Source organism: Humulus lupulus, chromosome 5, assembly GCF_963169125.1.
Source record: "Humulus lupulus chromosome 5, drHumLupu1.1, whole genome shotgun sequence".
NCBI lineage: Eukaryota > Viridiplantae > Streptophyta > Magnoliopsida > Rosales > Cannabaceae > Humulus > Humulus lupulus.
The window spans coordinates 76,329,926-76,351,735 of record NC_084797.1 but is presented as its reverse complement, the minus strand read 5'-3'; the positions used below and the strand labels follow the sequence as shown (position 1 = coordinate 76,351,735).

Here is a 21,810-nt window from a genome sequence, read left to right as displayed (position 1 = left end):
CTAATTAATACCACTTTAATGCATTTAGCTGCATTAGCCAGAGACTACGACCTAGGCAATAGATGCGGGGCCCACTGCAGAAAGTTGCCTACTTTATGGGGGACATGCCCCTGGCACTATCAGGGCATGCTGCATGTATTTCTTTGTCAGGCGGCGTAGTGAGAGTGAAAATTTTCAAGTCGTACAATTGACAACATTGTGGACGGATTGCCAACAAGCTTGTCAGGCGATCCTCTGACGCTGCAAACCCGCATCGGTTGACACCTGGCTAGCCTTCTAGGTCCTGAGGACAAGGTCCTTGGCCTGGAAGACAACTGTTTGTAAGGAATTTGAGGACTATTAACTAGTCCTCGGGGCATGGAATCGGAGAGATATCCGTGCCCTACCTTTATCCAAGGGACATGGCCTCTAGCCGAGATATCCACCCTCTAAGGACTGACCCTCAGGCATGGCCTCACTTGAAGAGGCATGCGTCCTTGCCACGTGCCCTACTTGGATTGCCACATGTCCTTTGGTGAAAACACGGACAACAAACTCATGGAACGTTTTACACTTAAAATAAATACATTATCCATTGTTACAACCATAATCTTTCATTCAATCCTTTATAGATAATCTACAACTGAGTTAGGTACGAATTACCGTTTTACCCCTCATTGTATTTTATCCTTAAATACCACTAAATTCCCTGTAAATGATATTTCTGTTAACTTTAATCACAAAAATGAGTACTAAGTCATTTAACTCATTGAAGCAAGCTATAAGGTGATCATCATTTCACTTCTTGCTAGAAGCTATAGATGTTCATATCTATGATTAACACTCCCACTCAATAATACTACCAAGTCCCCAAGATGTAAGTATGGGCTAGTCTATAGGGTAAGCTGGTAATGAACAAATCAAATAACTTGAATAATACAATCAGTTAGAATACTAACCACTCAGAATTGAGAGTGAATTGACCTATGGTCAACTTTATGATAAGACTAATTAGATGATAATGATACATTTACCTATCTATCTAAAGTAAATATCGGTCCAGTCCGATGTAACAAATACATCTGATCTTATCTACTTTACTAATGTTCTGCAAAGAACATAACACTAAAATGTATAAGTAGACCATATCGTAGATTGTCAAGTCAGTGTAAATCTTGTGCACTGACTAATCTTAGGACTAACTTATTTTTGAACATATATGGGAAATTTGGGTATTTATGCATAGTGTAGGTTCATAAATCCAAAATATACCATCATTTACCAACATTCCAAAATAATGTTATTATTTGCTTGGTTTCCAAAAATACCATTTTCATATTTTTAGCCTCCATCTCTCTTCTCTCTCTCTCTCTCTCGGGTCACCCTTTGATTCTTTGGAGAGTCATGATAGCCACCACAAAACTATCATCACCACCAAATTTCTTTGAAAAAATGTCCCCAACTTTTGCATCCTCCTCCATTTTTTTTATGGTATCTTTCTTCTTCTATCTTAAAGTATCCATGGAGACTAACATAAAATGCCCCATTATAGTTTTTTATGATATAAAACTTAAACCCACTAAAATTTCAATTAAGACACTAATTTATGCATTTTGAATAGATCTATGCATGATATTTTTGGTTTATTTTTGCAATTTTTTTCACAATTTTTTATATTTGAAACGTAAAAATTTGAAGAAAACTCGATATACCTCGATGTGTCTCGATGCCCAGCTCAATGGGCCCTTAAAAATCATGATTTTCATGAAAAAAATCATCGGTCTAGACACACCTCGATACCACCTCGACATGCCTCGACGCCCCTCGATGCAACTCAATGCAATTCATAGAAAGTGCATAACTTTTCAATCGGGAGTCTGTTTGAGTTGATTTTTTTTAATTTGGGTATTTTTTTGTGATCTACACGTCTGAATTGTGTACACACACATTTTGAAAGTTTAAATCTTGAAAACATACCCAACTTTGAAAATGTAGGGGGTATTATTATGAACTTTGGGGTGTTTTAATGCTTTCAACTTCTCAAATGTGTGTACACACATCTTAGATGTGTAAATCTAAAAAAATATGCAAATTAGAACAATCACCTAAAACGGACACCCGAGTGAAAAGTTATGCACTTTCTATGAATTGCATCGAGGTGTGTCGAGGCGTGTTGAGGCATGTCGAGGTGACATCGAGGCAGATGATTTTTTTCTTCATGAAAATCATGATTTTTAAGGGCCCATCAATCTGGGCATGGTGGCATATCGAGGTGTATCAAGGTATATCATAAAAATCATGATTTTCATGAAAAAAATCATCTACCTCGACACATCTAACAAAATGTAAATGTTTATCATCATTTCTAGTCAATCTCAGATTCTTAGTAAATTTTGATTGAAATTTGTTATTGTTAACATGAGCTTTTCATTAACCAAATGTAGATTGGAATCAAACACTTTACTGTAATATATGTTAAATGAAAATTAGGTTGAAGGCGGAAAGAGGAAATTAAAGTACAAAAATGAAGAAATAAGTGTCTTGCTTCAAGTGTTCATAAATCTGTACCCCCTTTTTGGTGGGGTTCAAAACTGATTTATAGAGGATCTTATAAAGGAGTCCTTTGTTTCTAAAACTAACCAAGTGTGACTATTGTATCAAAACAACAACTTTTTCTTCAATAATACCAAGTGTGACTATTGTATCTGTTGACGCGGTTCTTCGCCAACAGGTAATTAAGAAAATAAGAGAATGGGATTAGTGCTAAGTGATGAACCGAAACAGATGAATGATCTTAAAATGAATTGATGATACGAATACTTTTTTTATGTGGTTCAAAGGTTAAAATCCTTCTACTCCACCAACCAATATTATTGCTATATTTCTGGTATTCTTTACAGGGTATTTCGTTACACAATAGAATCCAACCCTTTGCAACTCCCAGGGTCTCCATATTTATAGGAGAGGGCACCTGGGAGTTGGTAAGGGGGGTCATCCCGTGACCTTCTTACCCATCATGTCACTTCTGTGACATCATCTGACAAATGAAGTGTGGTCTAATCAATAGGTAAGGGGGCCAATGGGCCGCGCGGCCCAACCTAGTCGTGGGTGCCTGAACACGCATGTTCATGCTGCGTGTCTGAGAATTCAGAGATATATCAGACACGTGATGTCTGATATATGCACGTTTACATTGCATGGTTGACTTTATAAAGGGTCACAGCCTCCAACTCCAGCTCGTGCCTCGAGATGGATGCCTTCTTCACCCGTAGTCTTCATATCTGACTCGGCTCTTAAGTAATCTTAATAAACTTTTGGCTACCTCGAACTAAAAAGATAAGACCTGATAACAGCAGCTCCGGCTATGTGGCATCCACGTGGCTAATATAATTATGCCATATCTCAGCTCGCTAATAGCCTGTGGAAAATTAGGGCGTACATTTGCCCCCCAAGCCTCTGCTTGTGGCACATGACGTCATCTGGGGCCACAGTGGGGGCTTTTAGGCTTCTTCATGGACTCTTCATATTCCACCCATTATGCAGGCGCCGAATATGTGGAGCATCGTGGATGGTGACGGTACGTCTTCCGAGAACCACATTAAATGGCCTAGCCTATACTCGGTTGTCGTTTCGCCTTTCGAGTAGAGAGCCTAGGATCCCACATCAGGGCAATCCAACGGCCCTCCTCACTTGGCCTCCTACGTATATAAAAGGGTTGGCCACCTTATGCATGGGCCACCCATTTATTTGAAAATTTTCCAAATTTCCCATCTTCTTCTTTCTTCTCATCCTCAAAAAACCCTCTTTTTCTCCCGGTTACTGTTCCCAGCGTTCCAGAAGTTCAGGTGCGAGAGCTCCTTTGAGGCTTTGGTACCAGCTATTCCGACGAGGCTCCAACCCAGTCGATCCCTTCATCCTCCCCACAGAAAAACACTCCGTAAGTTTTCTGACTGTGCATGCTTTGAATTTCTTCTTCACTGTAGCCTAGGTAAATTGTTCCTGTAGCTGTATGCAATATTCTGTGGGTTTTTTGTGGGTGTGAAAGGCGTAGGTTTTTATTTTAGGGCATCGATTGTAGAAGAAAACCATTTAGGAGAATGGCTCATAGGGTACGCTTCCTGGGGAAATCTTCTGGGTAGGAGTTTTGGTATGCTTGTTTAAAATATCCAGCCTTTTGGGTGCTAAACCGGGTAGCTTAGGGGACACGCTTCACAGGCAGTTTTGCACTTCTTGCCTACTGAAACTTTCCTTCCAAGGAAAATTTTATCCTGACCCTCCTGACACACGAATTTCGAGTAATCGGGGATCCGTTGGGAGAACAGGCGCGTGTTCATAGAACCGCGTGGTCTCACTCTCCACGGGTTGAGATTACCTCAGCCCGTGCAAAGGAACACATTTCGCTTCAGGTTCTTTCTGATGCTTAGGTCGCCTTTTCTAAAATTTATTCTTTTGTTCGCTAGGCGACCAGATGGGACCCAAGAAGAACGACCCTAAGAAGATCGCAGGCAGCTCGTCCTCTCAATAATTCAAAGGGAAGGAGGTGGCGATGGACTCTCCAATCCCCGTTTTCGGGCCGGCCGTGGAGCGGGAGCTCGAGGTGGCGCCCGACTCTTTCTTTGATGAGAAGATCGTCTCGAAGATCACCGACCAGGGGAAAGTGAATAAAATATTCCTTTACCACAATATCGAGCTGGGGAGGGGCGCCCTGATCGCCTAACCTCCCCTAGAAGGCGAGCGGAGCTGTGCGCTGCTCGATGAAGACTACGAGGCTTGGAGTGACGAGCACTTCAAGGCTGGGGCTTTCCTCCCGCTGGACCAATACTTTGCCGACTTCCTCAACTACATGAAGTAGGCTCCTTTCTAGCTCCCCCCTAACTCCTACCGTTTGTTAGCGGGGTTGAGATATCTATTCCTAAAGCAGGAATGGGAGATCCCCACCCCGTCGGATATCTTATATTTTTTCTGCCTCAAGGCCAGCCTGGAGCAGCGGGGGCGAGGCGACAGGTTTTACTACTTGACCCATTTTCCAAAGACGGCTGCGGTCATCGAGCTGCCCAGCCACCCCAATGACTTCAAAGACCAGTTCTTTATGTCCAAGGGATTTCGCAACTGCGAACTTCATTACTTCAACCGTCCTCGTAAGTACCTTTTACTCTTAGTTCGTAAGTTGACTATTAAATAGCTCCCTCTATTTGTTCTTGACTTATAAACGATCATGCAGCCATTTTCGCGAGGACGGCCAAGTCTGTGACCCTCGGGGGTCAATACGAGACACTGGCGGGTTTGCCCCCTAGTGAAAAGGACTATCGCTAGCTCATGACAGACGAGACGATGCTGGCGTGCAAGTTGATCTCTCCGGGCCAGACTTTGGCCTTGAGGAGACCTCGGGGCCCTCCTCCAGCCCGTGAGATAGCACCCATCTCTGAGGAGGAGGCCGCGGGGGAAGGAGAGGACGAGGACGAGGAGGACGAGGTGCCCCTCATGAGGCGGAAGCGGGCGCTGGAGGTCGCCCAAGAAACGGATGAGGAGAGGGTTCGGTCTGGAGCAGTCGCAGGTCCCTCTGGGCAAGGTAATCCTTACATGTTCAGGGACTTAGATAGGGACACCGCCAATCCTCGGTTAGCTAGGTTCAATCCCAACCAGCCCGTTCTACGTCACCGAAGTGGCCCAGACCGCGATATAACCCTACTCCAGTGCGTCGACCAGCTCGTGCTAGATTACGAAAGTAGCCGCCCTAGGGGAACTGTAGTTGTAGACAACACCATAGCTTTTAGGTCGGTCTTCTTTTAGGAGTATGGGACCAACCTTCGGTCGTGGCCCTCTCTTTGGGAGGGTATAGTAGCTCCGGGCCTTAAGAAATATGTAGAAGAGTCTAGTCCCGAGCCAGATTCAGACCCAAAACCTCTTCCAGCCCGCGAAGTCATTATCCTAGACTCACCCGCTACAGCTCCGGTGGTGGTGGTCGTGACCATAGATTCCTCCTCTAGCTCGGAGGGTAGGATCCCTTTCAATATATTTGAGATCTGTTTTCCCTTTAACTTTTGATATCTTGCATAAATATTTCTATTTGTATATTAATACTTTGCCTTTGCTTTCTCAAAAGAGATGTCTCAGCCTGGGAGCACCGACCTGCGAGCTATGTTCCCTGGAGGGAACCCTTCTTCTGGGGCCGCTGGGCCCATGGTGAAAAAGCTTCGGCTGGCCAAGAAGGCCATTGGGAGCACCTTTAAGTCCCCTGCAAAGGGGAAAAACCAGGCTCCGACAACTCCGGAGAAACTGCCTCCGCCACCTCCGCGAGTCTCCGACTCAGCTCGGGATACGGAGGTGCCCCCCGAGACCTTGGCGGCCATGACCCCCGAGGTGCGTGTCCCAGTGAAACCCCAGGCTCTAGAGAAGATCCCTGACGTCTTTCGGGGAACGGTCTATGAGACGGTGAGCAACACCGTGGACCATTACTACAATGCCGCCGAGAGGGACCTGAGGGCAATCGAGACGAGGAGCCCAGAGAATGTGATGGAGTCTTCGCTGGGGATGGATCTCATGGTAAGTTGACCTCGCCTTTGGTATTCCTTGCTTGTTATGCATCGCATGTTTATTTGTTGTTGTTTTTTTATCTAAGGCAGTTGCCTTATCATCTTTTGGCCTTGCAGGGTGCCCTGGCTCTCCACCGGAGCATATCCCGATCTCGGGCCAGGCTCGAAGACATGAGGGGGGAACACCAGGCTGCCCTGGCCGCCTTGGCGACTGCCAAGAAACAGGCACAAGAGGCTAAGGATGCCCTGGTAACCGTACAGGCCGAGCTGGAAGCGTCTCGGCCTAAGCTGCAGGAGGTCGAGGCTACCAAGGCCGCGCTAGTTGTGGCGAGGACTGAGCTCGAGGAGGCTAGGGCCGCTCGGGCCGCACTAGATGCCGCAAAGGCTGAGGCCGAGGAGGCCAAGGCCGCCCTGGCGACGGAGAGGGCAGCCTCCAGCTCCTCCATGGAGGCTATGCTGTACCATTGCTGGGTTTATAACCCAGATGGTGACTTCTCCTTCATGGGGGCGGATGCCTGGGAGAGCTTTCTAGAGAATTTCAAAGCTCGCCTTCAGCATGAGGCACCATCCGAGACTGGGGAGAACTTCGCAGCCGCCGAGCAGGAGGGCGAGGTGGTGACCTCATCGGAGCAGCCTGGCGGGGCCTAGGACTTCTTTTCTTTTTATCCTTTGTATACATTTTTTTTTGTAACTTTGTATGAGGTTTTCAAACCTCGAGCCAATTGGTTTTACCAACTTTTTTGCTTTTAATTGATTTGCATCACTTTACCTTTATGCATTTTGGCAAGTCTTAGTTTTTGTTGGTGCTGCGATTGACATTCTATGCAATTCTAGGAAAAAACATAACCAATTCTGAGCCAACTTCTAAGATAAGTCCTGGTTGCACCCCGGACATTGCCTTAAAAACTTAGTTCACGTTAATTCTTGATTAATATCTCGTGCTCTTTAAGAAAAACAACGATCAATTAATTTGAATTAACTTCTAGGTTTTAGGACCTGGTTATATCCAGGACGTTAGTTTGAAATCTTAGTTGGCGTTAATTTTTATCAATATCTCGTGCTTTTTAAGAAAAACAACGATCAATCAATTTGAATTAACTTCTAAGTTTTAGGACCTGGTTATATCCAGGTCGTTAGTTTGAAAACTTAGTTGGCATTAATTTTTATCAATATCTCGTGCTTTTTAAGAAAAACAATGATCAATCAATTTGAATTAACTTCTAAGTCTTTTAGGGCGACCTGGTTGTATCCAGGCACCATATGCCCCCCAAGTAATTAGGGAAGGGTCTTTCGTGGTTACTTGAGATTACATCCGCAAATATACACAATAATGAAAAAAGATTTAATTCTCATTGCTTAACAAAAAATGGCCTTTCTGAGTAACCCTTACAAGGGTGTTACTGATAATATTTCTTCAAATGGATGGCGTTCCAAGTTCGTGGGACTGCTTCTCCATTGAGCCGAGCTAATTTGTAAGTTCCTTCCTTAATGACCTCGGTGATTTGATATGGCCCTTCCCAGTTCGGTCCCAATACTCCATCTTTGGGATCCTTACCGGCTAAGAAGACTCTCCTGAGGACCAGGTCACCAATGCTAAAGGCGCATTTTTTGACCTTTGAGTTGAAATAACGAGTGATTTTTTGCTGGTAATGCGCGAGATGGAGCTGCGAATCTTCTCGTCTTTCATCAATCAGGTTGAGGGATGCGCAAAGTAGTTCGTGGTTGCGGTCCTGGTCATATGCCTGGACTCTATGCGAAGATACCTTCATCTCGACAGGAAGGACTGCCTCACTCCCAAAATTTAGGGAGAAAGGAGTATGACCCGTGGGAGTCTGATGCGAGGTCCGATATGCCCACAGTACCTGGGGGAGCTGTTCTGGCCAGACCCCCTTGGATTCGTCCAGCCTCTTCTTAAGGCTCGCCTTTAGCATCTTATTGACAGCCTCGACCTGGCCATTTGCCTGGGGATAGGCCACGGAGGAGAAGCTTTCACAATGTCGTACCTTTCACAAAATTCGGTGAAGAGGTCGCTGTCGAATTGAGTCCCGTTGTTGGATATGATTTTCTTTGGAAGCCGGAACCGGCAGATAATGCTTTTGACCACGAAGTCGAGGACTTTCTTGGAAGTGATTGTTGCCAAAGGTTCTGCCTCAGCCCACTTTGTGAAGTAGTCGATAGCCACCACAGCGTAGCGGACCCCGCCCTTTCCAGTAGGGAGGGCGCCAACTAGGTCGATTCCCCAGACTGCGAATGGCCACGGGGACGAGATCATCTTCAGCTCGACTGGGGGAGCTCGGGCAACTATGGCGAATTGTTGGCACTTGTCACATTTCTTGACGTACGAGATCGAGTCCTTTGATAGAGTGGGCCAGTAATACCCTTGCCTTAAGAATTTTAGGGCCAAGCTTTGCCCCCCAGTGTGATCTCCGCAAAAACCCTCGTGCACTTCCTGCAAGATGGTCTTTGCTACGCCTGGCGGAACACATCGTAGGAGGGGTAGGGAATGCCCATGCCGGTACAGCACCCCGTCTACCATCGTATACCTTGGAGCCTGGTACAGTATCCGCCGTGCGCCGTTACGCCCCTTGGGTAACTTTCCTTCAGTGAGATACTCGAGGATGGGGGGTCATCCAAGTCAGTCTGGCGTCGATCATCTCGACCTCCGCCCCGACCTCTTCTATACTTGGTTTCTCCAAAAACTCTACCGGTACTAACCCCAAAGCCTCCGTCTCCCCGGAGGTAGCGAGCCTGGCGAGGGCGTCTGCGTTAGCGTTCTGCTCTCGAGGTATCTGCTCGATTGAGCCTCATTCAAACGCGGACAGTTCAACTTTTACCTTGGCCAGGTAAGTAGCCATCTTGGCTCCCCGTGCTTGATATTCACCTAGCACATGGTTTACCACGAGCTGGGAATCGCTGAAGCATTGAACGGAGCTGGCCTTCAGCTCCTGGGCTACCCTTAGCCCGGCTAGCAAAGCTTCGTATTCGACCTTGTTGTTAGAGGCCTTGAATTCGAATCTCAGCGCCGAGTGGAATCTATGACCTTCTGGGGATATCAAAATGATTCCAGCCCCAGAGCCGTTCTCATTAGATGAGCCATCCACGAAGATCTTCCATGACGCCTGGGTCGAGGTGACCTAGGATGACTCTTCCACAGGATCTTCTCTGAATCCTGTGCACTCTGCCAAAAAATCGGCCAGGGCCTAACTTTTTATTGCTGTTCGTGGGGTGTACAAAATCTCGAACTGATTGAGCTCAATAGCCCACTTCAACAGGCGTCCCGATGCTTCAGGTTTTTGCAAGACCTGCCTTAAAGGTTGATCGGTCATGATGTGTATTGAGTGGGAATGGAAATATGGCCTGAGCTTTCAGGAGGCCGTGATAAGATAGAATGCCATCTTTTCCATCAACTGGTATCGGGACTCGGCTCCGAGAATTCTCTTGCTGATGTAGTAGACTAGCTTTTGAAACCGGTCTTCTTCTCGGACCAATATGGAACTAGCTGCATCTTCTGTGACAGCTAGGTAAAGGAAAAGAGGCTCTCCTGCCTTTGGTTTGGACAATATGGGCGACTCGGCCAGATGTGCCTTCAGGTCGAGGAAAGCACTCTTGCACTCCTCTATCCACTCGAACTTCTTATTCCCTCGGAACAGGTTGTAGAATGGCAGGCACTTGTCGGTGGATTTTGAAATAAATTGATTAAGGGCTACCACCCTTCCTGTCAGGCCTTGAATGTCCTTTCGCGACCTAGGTGAGGGAAGCTTGAGCAATGACTTGATCTTATCGGGGTTCGCCTCGATTCCTCTAGTGTTGACAATGAAACCCAGGAATTTTCCAGCGCGACCCCAAAAGTGAACTTCTGTGGGTTAAGCCTCATGCCGTACTCCCTTAGTATCTTGAAGCATTCCTCCAGGTCAGAAACATGGTTATGGCAGTCTTTGACTTGACCAGCATGTCATCAACGTACACTTCCATGTTCTTCCCGATCTGGTTGGCAAACATCCTATTCACCAATCTCTGGTATGTAGCACCGACGTTCTTCAGCCCGAACGGCATGACCTTGTAACAATAGACGTTAGTTGGGATCATGAAGCTAGTGTGCTCCTGGTCCGCTGGATTCATGGCGATCTGATTATAGCCTGAGTACGCATCCATAAAGGACATGAGCTCGTGCCCCACCGTGGCGTCCACCAATTGGTCGATCCTTGGCAAGGGAAAACAATCTTCGGGGCAGGCTTTATTCAGATCGGAGAAGTTGATGCAGGTCTGCCATTTCCCGTTGGGCTTCGGGACCAGCACAGGATTGGTGACCCAAATCGGAAACTTGGCTTCACGGATAAAACCGCATTTCTTGAGCCGGGCTACTTCTTCTTCTAGGGCTTCAGCCCGAGTTGTTCCCAGGCGCCCTCGTTTCTGGGACTTTGCAGGAACGCTCTTATCCAAATGAAGGGTGTGCATGATGACATTTGGACTGATTCCCACCATGTCCTCGTGTGACCATGCGAACACATCCAGGTTCTCCTGTAGGAATTTGATTAGCTCCGCCTTCCTCTTGCCACAGAGGTTTTTCCCGAGCTTAACCATCCATGAGGGATTCTGTGGATCGATATTTACTTCCTCGAGCTCTTCAATAGCTTGGAGCTCGGACTTATCCTCACCTATTCGGGGGTCAATATCCTCACTTAGGATGATACTTTCCCCTTCGGCGCTCTGAGGTTTTTCAATCTCAGGATTAGGCAAAGGTTCCTGAGATTCCTCTTCTCCACCTTGGACGGCCATTGTTAACTGCCCGGGTTTCAATTTTCCCTTCATGGAAATGCTGTAGTATTCCCTGGCAGTAAGCTAATCGCCCCAGATTGTGCATATCCCTATGGAAGAAGGGAATTTCAGCACGAGGTGGTGGATGGAGGTGATGGCTTCAAAAGCTATAAGTGTAGGTCGACCCAAATTGGCATTGTATGCGGCGGGACAGTCGATGACCGTGAATTCAAGGAGTTTTGAGACTGTCCGAGGTCCCTCTCCTAAGGTGATCACCAGCTCGATCGCCCCTATAGTCGCTGATCCTTCTCCAGAGAAACCATAAAGCATCATGGAGGTCGCCTTCAGCTTGGCGATAGACAAACCCATCTTCTCCAGCATGGACCGGAATAGAAGGTTTACCGAGCACCCATTATCGATCCGCACTCTCCTAACCCTCCGATTAGCGAACTGAACTGTACGACCAGAGGGTCGTTATGAGGGAGCTGAACGTGGCTGGCATCTTCTTTAGTAAAAATGATTGGTTGCCTTTCCAATCGCTGCTGCTTTGGCAGATGTTGCTCGGGGACGAACTTTACTCCATTATGAGCCTTAAGTTTGTTGACGTACCTTTTTTGGGCACCTCTGCTCGTGCCAGCCAAATGAGGACCTCCAGAGATTGTGGAGATCTCTCCTCCTATCACTGGAGGAGGGACGTCTTGATCTACCCGAGACCCGGGCAGAGTGACCGGGACTTCCGGAGCCGGACGGGCTGCGGGAACGCTGTTCCGCGCGTACTGAGCCATGGGGCAGGCTCTGATGAGAGTCTCGATCTCATCCTTAAGGTGTCTACAATCATCGGTATTGTGGCCAATGTCGTTGTGAAAACGACAAAACTTGGAGGGGTCTCGCTTCCCCTTCTGGTGCTTTAACGGTTCCAGCTTCTTCCAGGGGAGGCGAGCAGAGTTTGCTAGGAAGATGTTCTCCCTAGAGTGGGTGAGCTCCATATAAGTCGCGTAGACCGGCTTAAATTTTTCCACGAACTTATTCTTGTTTGGGCCGTGCTGGTTGCCCTCGCCGTTCCCCTTTCTCTTGCCTCCACCAAACTGGTTATTCTGTGTAACGTTCTGGGTCGCTGTCACGACGTCCGTTCCCACTCCAGCGGGCTGCTCAGGGACCTGGCTGGTTCCTGCAGCTGAGGCTTGGGCCTCCTCCAAGTTGATCCACCCCTGGGCCCTATTCAGGAATTCGTTTACAGAGCTGACTCCCTTCCTTTGTATCTCATTCCAGAGTCCCCCTCCGACGAGGATTCCAGTTCTCAATGCCATGAGCTTGGAGCTGTCATCTGCGTCTCTGGCTCGAGCAGCGACATTCGCGAACCTACTCAGGTAAGCCTTCAGAGGCTCGTCATGTTGGCCAGGGAGTCGGCCTTGACGCGGGCAGCCTGGGAGGCTCGGAATGCCCTCTTGAAATCAGCAGAGAAAGTTTTCCAGGAGCTGATTGACTGTTTCTTGCTTTGTTTAAACCACTGCCTGGTCGGCCTAGTCAAAGTGGAGGGAAATATTAAATACCTCAGCTCGGGGCCAATGTTTTGGGCTATCATCAGGGTATTGAACATACCCAGATGATCAGACGGATCTCCGTCTCCGTTGAATTTGGACAGGTGCGGCATACGAAAACCGCGCAGGTATGCCGTTGTTGCTATGTTGGGGGCGAAGAGCTCAAGTTCGTCCCCTGAATCATATTCGTTTTTTTCTTTTTCTGATAGGAGCTTCCTCATTAGCTCCTCCATCTGAGCTAGACGCTCAAGGGTTTTGTCCTGATTTCCTTGGTTATTCCGGGGCTATTCAACTGCTCCGGATCCATTGTACACGTTTGGCGGGTAATTGTCTCTCCTATCTTGAAATAGGTTATATGGGACATTCCCGCTGTCGCGTATCTCGGATAGGTCTTCCCTTGGGTGAGCACGACTGCCGTTTCCCACTGGGTCTCCCCTTTGGGAGTTAAGACGATCTCAGAGGTCGCCTCTCGGGGTGGCTTGAGGACTTTGCGCCGAGATTAGGTGTTGGCGCAGGTTTCCACCAGAAAGGTCACTACGGCGGCTTCCGGTCCAATAGCTCCCGTTTGAAAAGTTCGGAGCCCGCCTTTGGGGCTGAGGATCCGGGACTTCTTTGGGCGCCCTGCTACGATGGGAAGGTCCTGCGGATGGTGGATTTCTCCTGCTGCTCCCATAAGCTGGGATATCTCGGACAGGTCGAGGAGGAGACATATATTTTATCGGTGAAGGAGGATGTCTGACCGGGGACACAATCCTGGTCCCGTCAGGGTGGATCAGGTTAGGTAGGGGCCTCTTGGCCCTGCCAACTTGCAGGTCTTGTGCCTGGCGATCTGAACGGGGCGCAGGACGGCTGGCCGGGACGGGCTGTCGCTGTGAGCCCTCCCCGGATCTCCTTATAGAATTCCCTAGAGCCCTCCTGGGTGCGCTCGAGGCTGGTAGTGAGCTAGGAGTTGAAGTTCGGACTGAGTGGCTTTACTGTTGTTCAGCCCTGGGTAGTTCTTCGAAGGTTGTCTCTCGGCAGCACGATGAGGGAGTGAAGTTGGATGTCGGGGGTCTGGCCGACCGGCTAGGCCTAGACCAATTACCCCGGCAGGACTTATGAGTCTCACCTTGCCTCTTTCCGACGTTAGCGTCGATAGTAAGAGGTGGTAGTCGGGCCAACACCTCCTTAATCTGCTGGTTAGCTTTTGCCAGTTGACTCTTCAGCTGAGCATTCTCCATTTCTACTGCCGTGTAAAAATCCGGGTTCGGATTAGGTGGCTGAGGTGCCAAACTTCCAGTGTCATTCTGCCTTATTGGCTGCTTGCCCAGCCGCTGTTGAACTTCAAGGTTTTGCTCACCGGAGATGGCGGCATGATGAGCCTCCTGCCCATCATGTTGGTCCGCTTCGTTACCGTGTCTTGATCGAGTGATCACCATGGTTGGGTATCTGCGATAGCACCAATCTAACAAGCTCTCAATGAAAGCACCAAACTGTTGACGCGGTTCTTCGCCAATAGGTAATTAAGAAAATAAGAGAATGGGATTAGTGCTAAGTAATGAACCGAAACAGATGAATGATCTTAAAATGAACTGATGATACGAATACTTTTTTTAGGTGGTTCAAAGGTTAAAATCCTTCTACTCCACCAGCCAATATTATTGCTATATTTATGGTATTCTTTACAGGGTATTTCGTTACACAATAGAATCCAACCCTTTGCAACTCCCAAGGTCTCCATATTTATAGGAGAGGGCACCTGGGAGTTGGTAAGGGGGGTCATCCCGTGACCTTCTTACCCATCATGTCACTTCTGTGACATTCATGATTAATTCCTAAAACCTGACAAATGAAGTATGGTCTAATCAATAGGTAAGGGGGATAATGGGCCGCACGGCCCAACCCAGTCGTGGGTGCCTGAACACGCACGTTCATGCTACGTGTCCAAGAATTCAGCGATATATCAGACACGTGATGTCTGATATATGCACATTTACATTGCGTGGTTGACTTTATAAAGGGTCATAGCCTCCAACTCCAGCTCGTGCCTCGAGCTGGATGCCTTCTTGACCCGCGGTCTTCATATCTGACTCAGCCCTTAAGTAATCTTAATAAACTTTTGGCTACCTCGAGCTAAAAAGATAAGACCTGATAACAGCAGTTCTGGCTATGTGGCAACCATATGGCTGATATAATTATGCCATTTCTCAGCTCGCTAATAGCCCGTGGAAAATTAGGGCGTACAGTATCAAAACAACAACTTTTTCTTCAATAATATTTTTTTCCTTCTTTCATTTTCTTCTCATGATTTTTCCATTCTAATATGGTATTAGAGAAATAGCTTTCTTTTCTCTTCTTGTTTTTTTCTTCTTCTTTCTCTTCTTTTCCATCATGCCTCGCACTCGATCGGGCCGATCCACACCTCTCCCAGAGACTACTGTTATGGAGAATCCCACACGTCACGTGGTGACTCTGCTCATCCCGTCGTTGATGTTCCTCACGCTAATCATTCCTGCTCCTAAAACCCATCAAACCCTATTTTCTTTCTAATGATGATCACCCAGGAGCAGTCATCGTTTCCAATCTTCTTCAAGGGAGAAACAACTATAATTATTGGTTTCGATCCATCAAACTCTCATTGGTGGCCGAAAAAAAAATGTTGTTTGTTCTTGGCACCGTACCCACACCCCTCATTAATGACCCAAATTACAACTCTTCGACCCGATGCAATTCCATGGTTATGAGTTGGATTATCAATTTTATTTCTCATAATATTGCTAATTGCATCATATACCATGATCGGGCGTCTACTATGTGGCAAGACCTCTATGACATATTTCACCAAACCAATGGCCCTAAGGTTTCCCAACTCAAACAATCTATTTCAAATCTTCAAAAAGGCGAGCTTGATGTTACTACATATTTTACTAATCTCAAAGCCCACTGGGAAGAGCTTAGTGATTTTAGACCCATTACAGTTTGTGTTTATGGTGGCAGCAAAGAAACCTCTTACTACCAACACCAAGATTATCTCTTACACTTCCTCGTGGGGCTGAATGAGTCCTACACCCATGTTCGTGCTCAAATCTTGATGATGAATCCTCTTCCTCTCATCGACAAAGCTTTCTCCTTGGTTATTCAAGAAGATAAGCAATGTGGTCTACCTTTCATGACTATCCCTATACCTGCTCCTGTCAATGGTAACAAGAATTACCCCAAGAAACCCTTACTTTGCACTCACTTTGGCCTCCATAATCACAACAAGGACCAGTGTTATAAACTCCATGACTTCCCTCTTGGTTGGAAACCAAAATTCAAGGATGGTACAACAAAGAACAACAACAATGGCAGTGTATCTCATATCTCAGAAACTCCTGCTCCAAGTGCCCCATTCACTCCAGCTCAATGTCAACAACTTATGACATTTTTGGCTAATCAACTTCAAGCTTAATCTTCCAATTCGAATGGTTCAAGCTGTCAAGTCTCATGTAATGTATATAACTCTAATTCTTGGTTAACATATACATGGACTAGCCTCTATATATGCAAAAATTCTCGTATGTTTCTTTGTTTTGATGTCTCTATTTACCCTAAATTTGTTTCTTTGCCAAATGGCTTACATGCCCCTGTGCTCAAAGCTGGAACTATTCAACTTTCCCTATTTTTTACATTACATAATGTCCTTTATATTCCAACATTCTCTGTAAATTTAACATCTGTTAGTGCCCTCTGTAAAGAATCAAATAGCACTATCATTTTTTATTCAAATCAATGCACTATTAAGGACAATCTCTACCATTCTTTGATTGGGAGGGATGAATTTCTTGACAATCTCTACATCATGGATATTGCCCATACTACTGCGATCACTGCTAATTTATGGCATACCAGACTCAGACACCCAGCCTTGCACATCATAAATTCTAGAGACAACTTGTTATCTTTTCATACTTTCAATAAAAATCATACTCCTTTTATTGTTTATCACCTTGCTAGACAAAGGAAACTGTCTTTTGTTTTAAATAATAACATTTCTGAATGCATTTTTGACCTTATTCACATAGATATTTGGGGTTCTTTTACTCAAGAAACTAGAGAAGGATATAGATGCTTCCTTGCCATTGTTGATGATCATTCTCGATATACTTAGCTATTTTTGTTAAAATCTAAATCTGAGATTGCTTTAGTTATTTCCAATTTTTTTTACCATGATAAAAACTCACTTTGGGAAAAATATTAAAGGAGTCTGTTCGGAAAATGCCAAAGAGTTGGTGTAATGCCCTAGTTACTCCAATACCGTTACTGTGGACTTTAAATAGTGCTTAACTCACTAAACAAATCATTAGGTTATAAACGTGCATCTAGGTGTTATTAACAAGCCAGGGTAAAAATCTTAATAAAAAGGAATCGATATATTTTAATTAAAAGTGTTACACTGTACATGGGTCCATAAAAGTGTTTACAATCGAAAATGGTTATTACAATACAAAAGATATAATCCGCCGACCTAAGTAGCAAAAATAGGGTTAAACCCTAGTGCCTCTGAGAAACACTTTGGCCGTGGTGGTCAAGTAGTCGCATATATACACATTGCCACTTAAGCTTTCCACTATAGGTTGGGTGAGCTTTTCTTTCCCTTTACCTACACCACATAGCACCTGTGAACCAAGACTCAGCAAGAAAACTTATTACTGCATGTATACAATACAATAAATGATCATGTAATCATTCTGGGGCTTGCAGCCCTAGTCAAATAGGAGACTAATGAGTCACTCCTGGGGTAGGTCACTAATGAGTCACTCTCTGGATAAGTGACTAATGAGTCACACTTTGGATATGTGACTAATGAGTCATACTTTGGGGCTCCGCACCCTAAGCCATGTGACGTTTCAATCACCTGAGCCTTTTGGCCCTGACTCTAAGTAACTAGCCTTTAGACTAGACCGACGCTTTAGTTTTCTTCGACCTTAGGGTCAGTCAAGCATTTAATACTCATATTGATTAGATCTAATCATTTCATCTTGCGTTAAACACATTAATGTCGTTCTTGACTCGTAAGACAATACCATACGACCAATGCTCAGTACTACCGCTGATCTTGACTGATAAGTCACAACTTCACGACCAATACTAAACACCGATGTCGTTCCCTGACTAATAAGTCAGTGCCATTCCCAAGTAAGCAAAGCTGCTATGCATTTATAATGCAATCAATGTCCATATATAGAGCACTCAACATAACTGATCAATAACCATGCATGTCACATACTAGGTGCAGTTTTCTTACCTCTGGTTCGAGCGTGAAATAATAAAAGAGCGACCCTTGAAAATGATCAGTCCTTAAGTCCCTTAGCGGTCACCTAGTCATAACTAATATGAAATCCCATTAATAAAATAAATCAAAAAAGGTTCATGGTCTAAAACCTCGCTCCCGGGACCTCGAATCCTTCTAAAATAGTTAGTAGATTTGATCCCGAGCCTTAAGAAATGAAACCCCAAGCCTAAAACTCTTGAAAAACCCATCCTGGCACAAAAAGGAGGGGTGAGCCGCGACTTGATCCAGTGGGTCGCATGCGCCCCCAAGATAGAAAGCCTATGTCTGGGGTACCAGGGGAAGGTCGTGACTTGACCTAGTGGGTCGCGACACGCTTGCTAGACAGAGCCTAGGGGAGGCTCTGAAATGGGTCTAGGTCGCGACTTGCATGAACTCGGTTGCGAATTGACCCCGCGAACCTAGCTCCCCTGCCTTTCTCTCAATTAAAAACCAGCCAAAACCTCAACAAATCAATCCCATAATTAAAACCAAGCATCAACATAACATATCCACCAGTTTATCAACAAAACCCAAGCTTTGAAACACTAAAAACCACACCAAATAACTACTTCTAAGATCAAAACTCTCAAGCCTTAAACTAACCTTAAAATAGAGTAGAAACTTGAAACTTGAGCTGAAAACCTTACCTTAAACACATAATTGAATCTCCTTCAACTACTGACCACAAACCTAAACCCTCAAGCCTTGATTCCCAAGCTTTAATCCTCAAGCTTACTTCAAACTTTCAATCCGTGAAAGAGAGAGAGATGATCGAGAGTGAGGAAGAAAATTACTTTGTTTTTGCTTTAAACTTCTACAGCCTACCAGCCTTAAGTCTATCCCATGGTCAAAAGACCAAAATGCCCCTAGGGTCAATTAATTCCTTTACAGCCACCCAAGGGCAAAACAGTCATTTCCCGTCTATTCCATTAATTATAATTAATGTCCTCCAATTCTCGTTACTCCCAATATTCTCAAATAATAATTAAATCATATCCCATTACCCGTTCATTCCCAGTAATGTACTAAACATCAAATTACCCACAAACCGCTAATTAAACCCCGTTATGACCAAAGCGCTAATCTTGCAACCTAAGATCGTCTCATGTCGAATGGCTCAAACATATCCACATAACAATGTGGTCTCACCCATAAATCACCAACATGCACACAAATATACATATATGCCGTTAACATGCCAAATTACGAAAATGCCATTCTTATAAGAAGTTGACCCACATGCATGCAATTGTCATCATATATTAATATAACTCACATAATCATGCATATAATCACATAATTGCATAATAAATCAATTATGGCCCTCCTGGCCCCCTAATCCAAGCATTAAACCACATTAGGGAATTTGGGACATTACAACTATCCCCTCATACAAATTTTGTCCTCGAAATTTACCTGAGCAGTTCGGGATACTGATTCTGCATATCTGACTCCAGCTCCCAAGTTGCTTCCTCGACCTTGTTGTTCCTCTATAATACCTTAACCAAATGTATAGTTTTATTCCCTAGGACCTTGTCATTTCTATCTAATATCTGGACTGGCTGTTCCTCATAGGAGAGATCTGTCTCAAGCTCCAGATCCTCGTAACTCAATATATGAGTCACATCTGATACATACCTACGAAGAGCTGAGATATGAAAGACGTTATGCACGACTGACAATGCCGGTGGTAAAGCCAACCTGTAGGCCACCTGACCAATCCTCTCTAGGATCTCAAATGGACCTACAAATCTAGGGCTCAACTTGCCCTTCTTCCCAAATCTTCTCACCCCTTTCAATGGTGAGACTCTAAGGAAGACATAGTCTCCCACTTGGAACTCTACGTTCTTGTGTTTGATATCTGCATAACTTTTCTTTCTACTTTGAGAAGCGAGCATCTGAGCTCTAATCTTTTCAATGGCCTCATTGGTCCTCTGAACTGCCTCAAGAGCCAAGTATCTCATTTCTCCTATCTCATCCCAATGAATGGGAGATCTGCATTTCCTAACATACAACATTTCATAAGGAGCCACCCTAATGGTCGACTGATAGCTATTGTTGTAGGAAAAGTCTATTAAAGGTAGATACTTACTCCAGGACCCACCAAAGTCCAACACACATGCTCCCAGCACACATGCTCCTAACATGTCTTCTAATATCTGAATTGTCCTCTCAGATTGTCCATCTATCTGAGGATGATAAGCAGTACTGAACTTCAACTATGTTCCCATGGCCCTCTGTAAACTTCCCCAGAACTTGGATGTGAAAGTGGGGTCCCAATCTAACACGAACGACCTCGGTGCTCCATGGAGGCGCACGATCTCTCATACATAGAGATCCGCGTACTGGTCAATTATATAAGTATTCCTCATTGGTATGAAGTGAGCTGACTTGGTGTAGCAATCCACGATGACCCATACTGAATCATGTATACCAACAGTCCTGGGTAACCCTATCATGAAATCCATCGTGATGTCCTCCCATTTCCACTCGGGGATGTCTAGAGGCTGCAATAATCCTGCTAGCCTCTGATGCTCAGCCTTGACCTGTTGACATGTCAAGCACTTAGCCACATACTCTGCTACATCCCTCTTCATCACAGGCCACCAATACAATGATCTTACTTCCTGAACATCTTCGTGGTGCCTGGATGCAAAGAGTAAGGAGTAGTATATCTGGCCATAGCAGTGTATGAGATTCAACTAGAATCTCCCACCTCATAGCAGTGACTAACGAAACACATATCCGGCCTTTGTATCTCAACAAGCCCATCTCAGACACTGTATAATCTCAGACACTCCAGCTAAAACATATTCTCTGATCTTGATCAGCTGTGGATCACCCAACTAACCTTCCTTGATTATCTACAACAGCATAGACTGTAGCGTAATATTGGCCAACTGGCCTACCAACAACTCTGGTCATATCCTCTGTTAATTCTTTGGATATCAGCCTCGCACTAAAGATCTGTCCTGGACCCTTCCAGCTTAAAGCATCTGCTACCACGTTGGCCTTTCCTGGATGATACAAGATTTCATAATCATAATCTTTTACTAACTCCATCCAACGTCTTTGTCTCATGTTTACGTCTTTCTGTGTGAAGAAATACTTCAGGCACTTGTGGTCAGTATAAATCTCACACTTCTCCCCATAAAGCTATTTCCTCCACACCTTTAATGCAAAGACCACAGCTGCCAACTCTAAATCATGAGTGGGGTATCTCTGTTCATACTCCTTCAGCTGACGTGAGGCATAAGCAATCACCTTCCCTGACTGCATCAAAAAACAACCCAAACCTTGATAACAGGCATCACAGTATATCACAAACTTCTCCTGATCTATTGGAAGACTCAGAACTGGAGCTGTAATCAACCTTCGCTTCAGTTCTTGGAAGCTGTTCTCACACCTGTCTGACCACACAAATTTCTGATTCTTGCGTGTCAGCTCAGTCAATGAAGTGACAATCTTTGAGAACCCTTCCATGAAACGTCTATAATAGCCTGCCAATCCAAGGAAACTTCTAACTTCTCAAGCATTCTTTGGTCTTAGCCAATCTCTGACCGCCTCATTCTTGACTAGATCCACTTTATTCCTTTCCTTACTAACAATGTGCCCAAGGAAAGTTACCTAAGATAACCAGAATTCACTTTTCTTGAATTTTGCAAACAGTCTATGTTCCCTCAGTCTCTGTAGAACCAACCTCAGATGTTGT

At 45.3% G+C, this 21,810-nt stretch overlaps 1 protein-coding gene across 1 annotated transcript; it reads left to right on the top strand.

Annotated features, from left to right (window-relative positions):
• The first annotated feature begins 15,596 nt into the window (after nt 1-15,596).
• LOC133779235 (uncharacterized) lies at nt 15,597-16,235 on the top strand. Its single transcript, XM_062219222.1, has one exon. It carries the CDS (start codon nt 15,597-15,599, stop codon nt 16,233-16,235), a length of 639 nt encoding a protein of 212 aa, XP_062075206.1.
• The last annotated feature ends 5,575 nt before the right edge of the window (nt 16,236-21,810 follow it).

Bases quoted from the DNA above. Each gene is read 5' to 3' on its own strand.
- LOC133779235 (XM_062219222.1), top strand. From the start codon at position 15,597: ATGTGGCAAGACCTCTATGACATATTTCACCAAACCAATGGCCCTAAG.